This window comes from Centruroides vittatus, unplaced genomic scaffold (genome assembly GCF_030686945.1).
Source record: "Centruroides vittatus isolate TY-2023 unplaced genomic scaffold, ASM3068694v2 contig_1146, whole genome shotgun sequence".
Taxonomy (NCBI): domain Eukaryota; kingdom Metazoa; phylum Arthropoda; class Arachnida; order Scorpiones; family Buthidae; genus Centruroides; species Centruroides vittatus.
Window position 1 is genome coordinate 84,269 of NW_027120736.1, and position 13,156 is coordinate 97,424.

Below are 13,156 nucleotides of genomic sequence, written 5' to 3' on the forward strand. Positions count from 1 at the left end.
ACACAGCAGAATTAATTAATGGAATATCTCTCTAAAATATTTTATATAGATATAAAAGTTTTAGAAGTAGGAATATTCTGTATAGAATTTGTACAGTAAATACATCATTTCCAAGCCTAAACAATCTCCAACAGAAATACTTTAATTTATAGGAAATGTTACCAAGAAAACATTGTTTGGCAGAACAATTACAGCCTGTTGGGCCTTGAGCTTGTTTGCAGGACCCCACTCCACATTTTGTCTCCAAATTTTACAATTATAGACCTACAGGTGCTTATTCTTTAGTAAGTTATCTGTGAATCGTGGAACTTTCCTAACTCCTGGCTATCATTTCTGATTTTAATTTTTGGTTTATTATTATTTTCCTTTGGTATGTAAATGCAGAGATGTTCAGTATAGCCAATGCCTCCATTAATGTAAATGAGAATGGGATGTTCAGGCTTTTTTTCTTTAAAATTTGGCACTACATATTAACTTCTTTCCTTAGTGTTAATACTACCAAGATGCCACTCATTTTACAAGCAAGTCTTTTCAAGAGCAGAAAATACACACTGAAGAAAACAAGCTGTTGAAAAATAAATTGTAGACAATAAATGAAAGTCTTGGATGAGGGAACAAAGAGGAGAGGACCATCAAACTGGTGGTATTTGTAGTAATCAGATATCTAAGTGTAGTGTGGTAACTTGTGGTAATAGCACATGCACAGTGTGGAAAATTTCAACAGACAAATTTCTAGGGATGACTGATTGATTTAAAAAATTTGTTTTAAACCATACTTAGGTCACAAATCCTTCTGCTGCTACTGATAATCTTTTGTGTTAGGCTATGTATCATACATGATTACCTCATTGGGCCATACTTGTTACCTCTTCATCTTTATCATTCTTAGAAGAAGTATTGCCAGATTTTCTGGAGAAAGTTCTCTTAAATGTCCGAAGACTGATGTGGTTTCAACATGGAACTGCTCCTTATTTCTCAAGACAAATATGTGATCAATTTACTGCTATTTTTGGCATTTAGAAGAGATGGGCCTGTAACCTGATGCTACTGGACTTTTTTCTGTGGAGTTACATTAAAGATTTAAGCAACTCTTCATCCTGAACTGGTGTAAAGTAGACTATATGTTGAGGTTGCAGCTAAAATCAGAAATATTCCCAATATCTTCGAATAAGAGTATCTCTGCTTCACCATTGTGGGTCTTGTAATGTACAATAATTAACTTAACAATGTTTGTTTTGAACCACCCTAATTTTGTTTCCTGATTTATCACCTCAGAAATTTGTCATATTTTTCCACACTATATATTGAATTGGCATCAAACCAATAAGGGTCAAGAAATCCAAAATTGAAGATAGTGATTTACCACAAGCTGAGGACAATCATCGTTGGTGAAGGCAGAAAACTTTGTTTTTTTTTTTTTTAAACATTAGAGATCTAGGAATCCAGATGTCTCTCTGAACAATTGGGGTGCCACCAGGCTGGCAGTTCGTCTCCCCCGTTCAAACTGAATCATGGCCAGCTGACTTGGGATGCTGCTCCTGGTACTCTCTGCAGTCCTGGATCTGTCATAATACAGCGTAAGTAGTGATGAATGCATAGTCAATTCGGAAGTATAGGGAACTTTATTTCGAACCTTTTGTCTAGAATGCATTTCAGCCAGTTATGTCTTGAGTCCTACCTTACCTAAGATGGTAAATGGTTCATCCATGTTTGGGCTAAACTTGTGACAGTTGGTATGATTATCTGGAACTTGCACCAAGACGGTATCATTTGTGTGAACAGGGATGAGTTGTGTTTGGCATCAAATCCTGTCTCTCTGTAATCTTGGTTATCTCTAGAGTACTGCTTGTAACTGGGCTTCAGTCAGTGTTGTGCTTCTTGGTAGATTTTACCAAACTGAAGAGCTTCCAGTGCAGCAGTATAAGTGGCAACGACCAAATCTAGCACAGAAGACCAATGCATTTTCAGGTTAGCTATTAGTTGTAAGGTGATGTTCTGATTTATTGTTCCATTTGTTCTTTACAAAAGCTATTTTCTGGTGGGTGGTAGCAGGAGATATAGGTGATGTGGATGCTGTTTTTTGCAAATGTCTGGACTTTCTTAGATTGAAAATTGATGCTGTTATCTGAAATGAGTTACCTCAGTAGTCTTGCCTGTGCAATGGCAGCTGAGAATGGAATGAGCTGCACTAATTGCTGCTTCAGCTGTGCTGCATTTTGTAGCTCTTGCTCGTAGGTATTGGCTGTGATGATCAATGACCTGAATGAATTTTACTGATGTAGGTTTAGCTGAATCTCCAATACAACTTGTATCTATTGCTCAGATGTCATTTGGCTTCTCTGGTGTTTCAATTGGCTGCAGTTGTGCAAGAGCTGGTCAGTTTTGCATGCTTGTTATTTGATACAGATGAACATATTGTCAAATGAATAGGAACCAGTTTGGCCACCAATATTGTGCAGAAACCAGATTTTTGGTACACATTTCTCTTGGGTATCCATTTCCATCATGGAAAATCTTTCAGGAGCTGTTCCCTGAGTGATGGTGGGACAACTATTTTGTCCTTGCCTTGAATTTTAATGTATGTCTGACCATCCTTTTTAAATGTCAGCTGTCAGATGCCATATCATGGCAGTTCAAATGAACAGTCTCTGAAGGCAGTTAACTGCATGACTGGGTTAAGAGATAGGGCATTTTCTGCCTGGTTAGTGACATCCAGTATATAGTGAACTGTTAAATCATATGTTGATACTTTATTGACCATCTGTTGAGTCAATGCTCTTCATCTTTGATGATGTAGATCCATCTGAGGACCATGCACTCTGTAAATAGATCAAAATGGGCCCTTCCATGGTTCCCTTCTAAGCCATGATATTAAGGCATTGACAATGTCAGCATGCAGATAGTGGTGTTGGTGATTTGCTTTTATTTCTGTAAGACCCATTATGGCTAACATTAGCATGGTTTGTATCTGACCTTGAATCATGCTGGCACCACCTGAACTCCATGAGTTCTCAATAATTAGTGCTATCCAAAACCAGTCATCAAACATTGTTGGATCGGCAGCATATAGCATCATTCTGAAGGATGGAAGTGTTACTGGCTGTGAATAATGGTAGTGCTGACTTTGTCAGAATCTTTGCAGCTCTGAGAAGACGCATCTTGTCTTGTGCATAGCTCTGAACTGTGTTTAACCCAGTCATTCACTGTTGTTCAGCTGCAATGTGCCTCTATTTGTACAACCTGCTGGTTGTACAATAGCTGTGCCATAGCAGGCAATGAATAAGTGGTGGGTCTGTTGCCAACTAATGCCTGGTGTCTTAGTCACCTCTTCAGAATACCAAATCAGTGTGTCCTCCAAAAGGTAAGCAATTAGGGCCTTGACTCTTCTTATCAGTTAAGACACTCAAAGCGATCCATCTAGGTGTTGGCTTTTATGCAAGCAGTACTGCCACTGTAGCACTCAAGAAGTGAGCCCTTAACAAAACAGTAAAAGCAGTTATAGTCATTGACATCATTTGTTCGATCCTGATTTCCAGTTGCGTGATTTGTGGCAGTACTTGATGTATCCTGAGTCATACAGATGATGGTGAACTTCAGCCAATATTTCACTTCTTAAGAGATATACCAGAGTCGTGTTGAGTTGTCTTATTGTGGCCAAAGCTTCAATATATATATTGTGGCTAATAATATATATATATAAATCTATATAAATAAAAATGTACATGTTTGTTTGTTTGTTCCTAATAGCTAATCTCTGAAAGTTCTTCACCGATTGCTTTGAAATTTTGACACAACATTGCATTCGAATACATACATGTTTTTATATAATGCAGATGTCGAAATTCCCCCCTGCGGGGCAGAGGGACACGATTAAGGCTTGCCATGAAGAACTGAGCTTCTATTATACTATTTTAGATGCAGTTTTTTGCATTTTTGATTGTGTTTTAAAAGGTTACTTCAAGAGAATGTACACTAAGAAGGGATTTTTCAAAATTCCCCCGTGGTTGAGAGAGAGAGGATTAAGGCTTACAATGAAGAACTCTGCTTCTTTTATACTATTTTAGATGCGGTTTTTTGCGTTTTAATAGAGAATGTACACTAAGAAGGAATTTTTTGAACTTCCCCCGCAGAGGAAGTGTTATACATTTATAATAGATACATTTTGAGCCACCAATGTGTGGTGGATACTACTAGTAATAAATATAATTTTTATTGAAGCCTATTTGCCAAAATTATTTCAAGCTGCATGTGTGTGTGTGTGAATATGTTGAAGATCATCTCGAGATTTGCACCTTGATCTGCAATGAGTAAAAGGGAACCCTCACAAAAATTCCGAGCAATATGAAGTCAGAGCTGACCAGATGACCAAGGCAGTTCAGGACTGTGAAATTGTAGTTGGAATAAAATTTGTTGTTGAGGAATTACAGTTGGTCCATTTTTCCAACTCTAACTCCTGTTTTTATTATATACTTTATATTATGCTCTTAATTGGAGCATTAACTTCCTATCTTGCATTATAGGAGCCTTCTATAATACTAGATCTTATTTTATGATGATTCTCCCACTTCATGATCTTTCTTTGCACATGAATAATTACTGATGATTTTCTTTTCAGAAATTTATATTTAAATACATTGCGTTAACTAATTGTAATTTTTATTTCAAAAGACTCATATAAAATTGCTAAGAAGATTCTAGTTTAATCTAGTGTTTTTAAATACTTCATTATAACCACAGATGGAAAACATTTTGTATGTCAATGTGTAGTTGAAGATGAAGATAATAGTATAATGAAAATCTATGTGAATAAAAGATAAGTACTTTCAGTTCTGATAGAAATACCTGATGACCGATTCATTTGGTAGTGATGAAATGCCATTCTGGATTAACATAGAGTATATTTTAAATTATTATTTAGAGGTAAGAGTTGGAGTTAGACTTTCTAAAATTCTATGAGTTAGTCAGGGATTTGGTCTACTGGCTCCACAGTCCTGGTTAAGGTGTCAGCTTACCATACTGAAGAACTGGGATCAACTCCTGGCAAGTCCAAACATTTAAGAATTTTTTGGGGATTGTCCGTCCTGGATATGTTGGGGTCTATCCCTCACCATCTGGCTATCCATTATGAATCAGCCAAATCCGTAATGAGTTTGATAAGACCTTCTTAGTGCTTACAGGGCAGAGTAAAAAAAAACTGCCATCACGATCAGCATACTTCCAGTTTCAGATAATGGAATATTCAGAACCAAGCAAAGTAAGGGCATGCTTATTTGAAGTTCAACTCAACATATAATCATATTGACATATACTGTATTATTACAGCATTCGAACATTAATAGTAGAAATAATATTTTTAAGTCCGAAGATTTAAAATGTTCAGAAATGGGATTAATATTTTCCTGTTGAAATGATGAGACATCCAGGACCCAGTTCCATTTTTGTTAAATCATCCTAATGTTTTATAATTTGTTATTAAAATTAATCACATAAAGATGGTGGACCTGGCCTGATTGATATAGTAAACTTTCACTATAAACAAATTCAGACACATTTTTTACAAAAAACAAGAAACATCACAGTTACATAAAGCAGTAACTCTAGCAGATTCAAATAACACACCACTAAATTTACACTTTCCTCATATGGACATGACACAACATATAAACAGCATAGACGCCATTAAGCAATCGTAGGCTCAAAGGCACTCTGTGGCAGGCATCCTTACGACCTGGCCCAGGATTTTGTCGACAAACCTGCGCCAAACAGCTGGTTAGCTCGGGGATGCCTTTTTGGGGAGACGGAAGGATTCATGATCGCCATACAGGATCAGGTCATAAATACTAAAAACTACAGAAAACACATATTCAAAGATACAACACTCACAAATGACACATGCAGAAAATGTCACATCATGCCAGAAACTATACACTTCTGGTTGCAAGCTCTTGGCACAGACATTATTTACATGGACATAATCAAGTACCAAATATAATACATCAAGAGCTTGCAAACAAACACAAATTAGTAGACATCCATGAACCATACTACAAATACATTCCACAGACAGTATTGGAAAACAACACGCACAAAATGTACTATGACAGAGCCATAATCAAAGATTACCACAAATGACCAGACATCACACTCATTGACAAACACAATAAAATCACATACATTATAGACATATCCATTCCAAACACTCAAAATGTACAAAACACATGCACTGAAAAAGTCAGCAAGTACACAGAACTCAACCAAGAAATAAGGCATCTGTGGAGGATGGATAGGGTGCTTATTGTACCTGTCGTTCTCTCCTCTACAGGTTGATACCACACACACTACACAAAAGCCTGGGCACATTACAATTGAATAGAAATATATACATCACACTACAGAAAGCCGCAATATTGAATACATGTCATATTGTGAGGAAATTTCTGAATACAGACACACACACACACAGTGATACACTTCTTTAACTTTTGTTTTGGTTACTATGCCTTGACTTTGATCTGGCATAGTACACAGCCACCGGTGTTAACCGAGTATATCTTACATAACCTAACACAATATTAATAATAAGTAAAATGCATTAAACATTTAAATTTTCTTTTTTGATCTTTCCACTCTGTGGACATTAAGAGGTTTATTCCAAGACCATCAAGGGGATAACCACAGCAAGGGTTTAATTATTTAAAATCATGCTGAAGTTGTGAAATTAATAAGTAGAGAATTTGCATCAGAACAATATTCAATGAAACACAAATATACAGGAAGCTAGTAAAAGAAAAATTTTGTTCATTTTACTAGTTTTGGGTATATTTGTGTGTTTTCATCACGTACAACCAGTTTTTGAAAAATAAACGCAAACAATATTCACTCAAAACAAAATTTTTTTACAAATTAATTTTTTTTAAAAATGTTTTATTTGAATTAATGGAAATATTATTTCACTAAGCATATCAATTAAGCACTTGTTCATTTTTAATTTTTTTGATTGAATCTGTTAAAGAACAAAAAATTTTTTTAGATGGTCAACCTGTGTTCAAAACCAGGATATCAATTATTAACACTAAAGTAAAATATTCAAATAATAAATATTTTGCTTATACTTAGAATGATAATCGAAAATATAAATTATGTTCATGTATCATACATAAAGTGAATTCAGTCTCAAACAGATGAAATTATACTTAGATTATATTCATTAGATGCTACCTCTAATTCTCTTCATTTTCAAATAAACAATTTTTTGTTCTTTCAAGTAAAACAACATTAGCTATAAACAACATTAAATTTAATTCTTCTTTATAACATCATGAAAAATTTTTGTATTTGTTTACAGATTTTTTTAAAATGTGAATATAGTATTAATATTACATTTTAATATATTAAAATAATACATCTATAAAATAAAAGCTTTTGAAGAACTTCATAAATTCAATATAAAATGTATAATAAATAGGTAACATGAAATGATTCTTTGTTACAATTTGTTAAAATCCAGATTTACTTCTTGTAATGATTACCATATAAAGAGATTATAATCTTTATCTGAATCTTGTATGTCCAGACAGGCTTGCTTTTTCAAGTTAAAAATTATTTTAATTATTTAGTAAGTCCTGTCTTGATGTACTGTACTTTATTCATATTAATTTTTTTTGTTGTGTATATTTATACAGTTAGCATATCACCGACTCGATCTTTATAAAAAAATGCTGATACAATATCTATAGCTGCATTAACTGTCATTTCTAGATCCTGTGGTGTTCCAAGTTTTGGGTTAACTTCAACTATATCTAAAGCAGAAAGATTTCCTGTAACATAAATAATAAATTTAGAAAATTTTTGTATTATAGAAATTAGTTAACACCAATCAGTGCAGGCTTTACATGCTATCAAACTGCAACTACTTGGTACAAAGAGAAAACAAGTACAAAATTTACAATATTTTTTTATACATTGTGCAAGAAGTTTTGACATGCTTCTAGTCTGCAACCAAAGTGCATATAAGCAGGGCTGGACCAAAGGCAATGTGAATGGTGCATTGGCACAGGACCTTGTGTAATTTAAAATAGATATAGGCTTTAGAAAGTAAAAGGCAAAATAGGAACGAATGAATATTTATTTGTCTTATTTTATTATCTTAATAAATATAAATTAAACATTTAATAAATATAAAATAGAAATATGACTTCACAAAGTTAGGACCTTGTCTTGTCTTTTACTTCCGCCGTTCACACCATCAGCAGTCCTTTAAAGTTCACAGTCTCTCGGAGACGACCTTTCTTTTGAGGCTACTGCCTCCGTAAAAGAATGTAAAACAGGTAAAAAAAGCGTCCTCTGGTGTTATCGCCACAGTAAATTATCACATTTTAAGTAAAAAATTAAATACAGGAACATGGCCGTCTCCGAGGCTCACGGTCGTCTCCGAGAGACTGTGAACTTTAAAGGACTGCTGATGGTGTGAACAGCGGAAGTAAAAGACAAGACAAGGTCCTAACTTTGTGAAGTTGTATTTCTATTTTATATTTATTAAATGTGAATAACGCCGGCCATGTTCCTGTATTTAATTTTTTACATAAATTAAACAGTTGTTAATTTTGTTTCTAAATGTCTAATAAATAAAAATCTACTTGATTTTTTCAGAAGGTCCTGCAAGAGAATTTTGTACCAGATCCTGCTTTTCTTTGTGCTGGCTCTGCAGATAAGACTAGAACCAGTACTGACAAATGATTAAATATACATTAATTAAATTTAGAGGATTTACTTATTGATGATTTATCAAACAGTTTATACATATTTATGTGTTTGTTTTCAAATCTGTATTACTAATGTGATAGTGCTGTGGCAGTATATTTTTATAGATAACTGTGGTCTGTTGCATAACCAACTCATAACCCAGCCCCTTGGGTGGGTCACAGAGTAAAGGAGGAATGGGCATTCCCAATGACAACCGAAAAACCCAGATCAAGGAGGGAGAGAGGGAGATCATGCATGCTCAACAGAAGAAGTGGGACTTTTTCAGAAGAAAGAAAGAAGACATGTAGACGAGAGAATCACGAGTTTGTTTTTTTTTGTGTGTTGTTTCCTTTGTTTTAGTGTCTGTTATACTGAAAGGACAGAGAAGTGATTGGAAGGACTAAAATAAACTAAGTTCCTTGCATTGGAGTCATAGTGAGTGCGATTTATTTCTTTGAAGTTTCTTTTTGTTTTGTTCCTGCACGGGGAATACTCTAAAGATTGAGTATTTTCCCACATAACTTTAACTTGATTTGCAATTCCAACTTTGTGTAGCTTAATGTGAATAAATATTAAAATTTTAGATTTTAAGAACAAAACTTTTAACAGATGAATGTGTAGGGTGCCTATAACATTGAATTAACTTGATTCAAATTTTAGGATCATTTTAATATCCATCTCTTTATGATAACTACTAAACTGATAACTAAATGCAATACTATATGAGTTTTTTTTTTTTTTTCCATTCTTGTTTCAACATTTCAGTAAGGCTATTTTCTGCATTACACATATAGCAATACACACAGAATATTTTATCTTATTTTTTTTGTGGATTACACCAACTACAGCAGTGCTATTGCTCCTAATTTATACTAATTTTTGTGGTTTGTTTAATATCTATGTCATATAAAATCTTTCAATGATCATATAAAAGTTGAGCATAAGGATGTACAGTACATCCTTATGCTCAACTTTTATATGATCATTGTTAGCAAAAAAATAATAAACAATCTGAATTTGCAACCACCCAGTAACACCAGCAATATGTGAGGGTCAGAAGTGACATCTAGCAATACTGACTCTAGTCTGTTGTAGGAGTGTTTTTAATTTTGGTAATATACTGTATATCATTATCTGATGCTCCAAACATGTAAGCCAAAAACATTTTTCAAATTCTAATTTTTTGGTTTCCTTAAACAATGTAATTTTTCCTTGAATTTAAATATAATGCCAGTTTTACTCAATTTCAAGACATATCTTAAATATTTTACTAAGGTTCATAACTTATTTAAGATATCAATTTTTTAAAAAAGAAAAATTCTATTGCCTAAAATAGTTTGAAATACCTGTTTTTGCTACTTCCTCAGCAATCACAACAGCTTCTCTTAAAGTTAATCCACCAGAAACTATTTAAAAATCAATATGAAAATATTTAATATACATAAATGCTTAATATATACATATATTTAGCAACTACATCACAATATATTTGATCAAATAAAATTATTAATATCATGATATTTTAATAAAATTTAGATTATCAGATTAAACATTTTATAAAATTATTAGATGATGATTTATATAACATTAAGAACTGTTAACATTTAAAAGACTTGTTCTGAAAGATTCAATAGTTAAACAATCACATTTATCCCAAGAGAGAGCATTTTGCTCTCCCTTGCAGAAAAATGAATCAATAATTGTATTCTTTAATCCATTTTCAAGAATGAATGGAAAAAACATTCTAGATATGTTCCACAAATTAAATACAGTAGAGTCCCGTACAACGCGGGGGATTTGTTATGCATTATAGGAAATCACATTATCGAAACCTGCATTATCACACGATTTATGAAAGTTTAAACCTTGGCCTATAAGTTGAAAAAAAAAAAAAAAACGTATACCTCTGATCGACAAAATTCAAGGGTTGTTGCTTGCTTTATTTGCACATTGTATGGGACTCTACTGTATGTATTGTGGTCTATAAACGATTGTATTATGTCATATTTCAACATGTGTGCCTTAATTCTTACACTTTGGGTGTCACACCTTTGTTTATTGGCTTGTTAATTCAATTGCTTTTATATTGGTGGTGATCATCCTCAATACTAAATGAAAATGTTTTATACAATGTGCAATCCTCAATAAAGAATCCAATTCTTGTGAATAATAAAATTCAGTCAAAGCTCCGTAGGCTGTCCCGTAAGTGCATAGTCAAAGTATATACTATTTTGTGTGTTGTTCTATATGACCATCTGAGATGTGTATTCATAGTATAGTTCTTGTGTGCAGTAGTGTGTTAAAAATTTGCAATTTGATGTGATGTGGCATTTCTTACAGGTGTCATTTGTAGTGTTGTCTTTTAATATGTGCTTTCTGTAATATTTTGTATTTATAACCTGATCTTAGAAGCATTTATGACTGCTATCTCTCCAAAGAGGCATCCATGAGTCAGCCAACAATTTGATGCAGTTCTGCCAATGTGATCCTGGCTGAAATCAATAGGGTGCTTACCTTGGAGCTATGTCTGAGCCCAAGACTGTCTGATGGTGTCTTTGACTTGTGTACTTTTTTTCTGCAAGAGTTACAGCTTTATATAGTTGTGATGTTTATTGTTTTCTATAGAAAAACTCTTGAAGTGTCTGTGTTTATTTTAGTGCAGGTTTAAAATATCTGTGCAGCCTTATCATCTCTCTCTCTTTGAGGAAGAGTCAGCCTTTCTATGGACAACTTGTGGTGTTTGTTATGCTTTGTTAATGTTGTTCATGTGTTACTTTGGAGTTGTTATACATTGCACATACACAGGGCTTAAAGCAGTCATGGCAATAAAAAAAAAGTGAGAAAAGAGAGTTCACACTGAAAAAAAGCTAAAAAAGCTAATAGTGTTAAAATGAATGAAAACAGGCGTTATTAAAAAAAAACACAAACGCGCACATATTTTGTATCAATAACATTGCATATGATATTAGATTGATTATTAAGTGGACTGATAAGATTAAATATGAAAATAGTTAAGCTGAGTTTATACTCCAGAATAGTGACCAGTAAGACTGCATTAAGCCAGAACAGGCCTGCATTAAGTTTTCATGTGCCCCGTACAGAATTCCCACCATTACACAGCAAAGCAAATGGAATAGTAACACAACTACCAGAATGTGTTTCCATATAATATGCCAAATTTCAAATGCCATTTATTTCAAGGTACATTTTTTGATTTCTTCATAAAAAAAATGTAATTAAAGAAGAAAAAAAAAAACAACTTCTGGCAGAATCAGTGGGTTGCATGTTCATTATATAGCAGGGGTGGGCAAGCAAAAGTTCAGTGGGAGCAAAATGTAGGTTTTGCAAAATGCATGGGAGCCGCAGTTCTGTACCTCGATTTTATTATATAATATAAAACAAGTATTGAATTTTTTAATAAACATATTTTCACAAAATTGTGGAAATAAAACTATAAAAATAATAATAAAAAGCAGAAATTAACACTTTCAGCAAGAGCCACATAAAACTCAAAAAGAGCCACATGCGGTTCTCGGAGTCGCATTTGCCCATGTCTGTTATATAGCAATACCACTAGTAATTGTGACCCAATCATTTATTTGGTAATTTTATCAATATTTTTTAAATGATTAAAAATAAAATTACAGCATTCATTACTGGTAATACTAGTCTCCAAATCTATTCCCCTGAATACAATAAAACAATTTGTTAGTCATTCGACCCACAACTGACAGAGAAGAGAGTTTATGAAAACAATGTAATTAAACATTTAGCAGTTTGTTGTCCTTCACAGTGGGGAACCGGCAGAGTCTATTACTTTCACGGGAGAAAATATACAAAACTTTCTACTACCCTGAAGTTGAAAAATAATACAATCCCATGAAATTTAACAAATCTGACATTAATAAGTAAATGATGAAATTATTTACAGAGAGTTGATATTTGATAAGTTTAGTTTTTTGCTCTTATAGATCAAATTACAGAAATTATAAATAAAAATCTCATTTTTTAAAAATTAAAATCATAAAATTTCGCTTACAAAAGATCGAGATGGAACGCATGCTTTTTATTTTTATAATCGCTTTGTTTTATTAGACACAGATATTATTCCTATATAGATTTATTAATTATAATAAACATATTTTAATGTAATTTTATACATAATGTAACACTAACGTCTGAAATGAAAAAGTAATTGAATCGAGTCGCGCCTCCATATTAATTAATGTGCATTGGTGTAGCCAGAGTTTGTTATGGGGGCCTAGTAGAGGCTGTAATTTTCTGGGGAGGGGCACCAGATTAACTGGGGGGGGGCATGCCCACCCATGCCCCTTCCTGGCTACGCCCATGTTAACAAGCCACAGTAATTAATTGATCACGTTGCATCAAATTTAATAATTTATAAAAATTAAAA

General features: G+C 33.4%; 1 protein-coding gene across 2 annotated transcripts in view; it reads right to left on the reverse strand.

Moving 5' to 3' along the window:
• Positions 1-7,353: 7,353 nt before the first annotated feature.
• LOC136978336 (arginase-1-like) overlaps positions 7,354-13,156 on the reverse strand; it is a 62,022-nt gene continuing 56,219 nt past the window's right edge. Inside the window, exons 10-11 of one of the 2 annotated variants that reach the window (XM_067274046.1) lie at positions 10,089-10,148; positions 7,354-7,817 (exon numbers count right to left, since the gene is read on the reverse strand). In XM_067274046.1, coding sequence (XP_067130147.1) covers positions 7,675-7,817; positions 10,089-10,148 — 203 coding nt within the window. In that variant the 3' untranslated portion in view covers positions 7,354-7,674. Of the gene's footprint in view, positions 7,818-8,615; positions 8,726-10,088; positions 10,149-13,156 lie in introns of those variants that run through there. The other variant, XM_067274053.1, reaches the window with a different exon arrangement.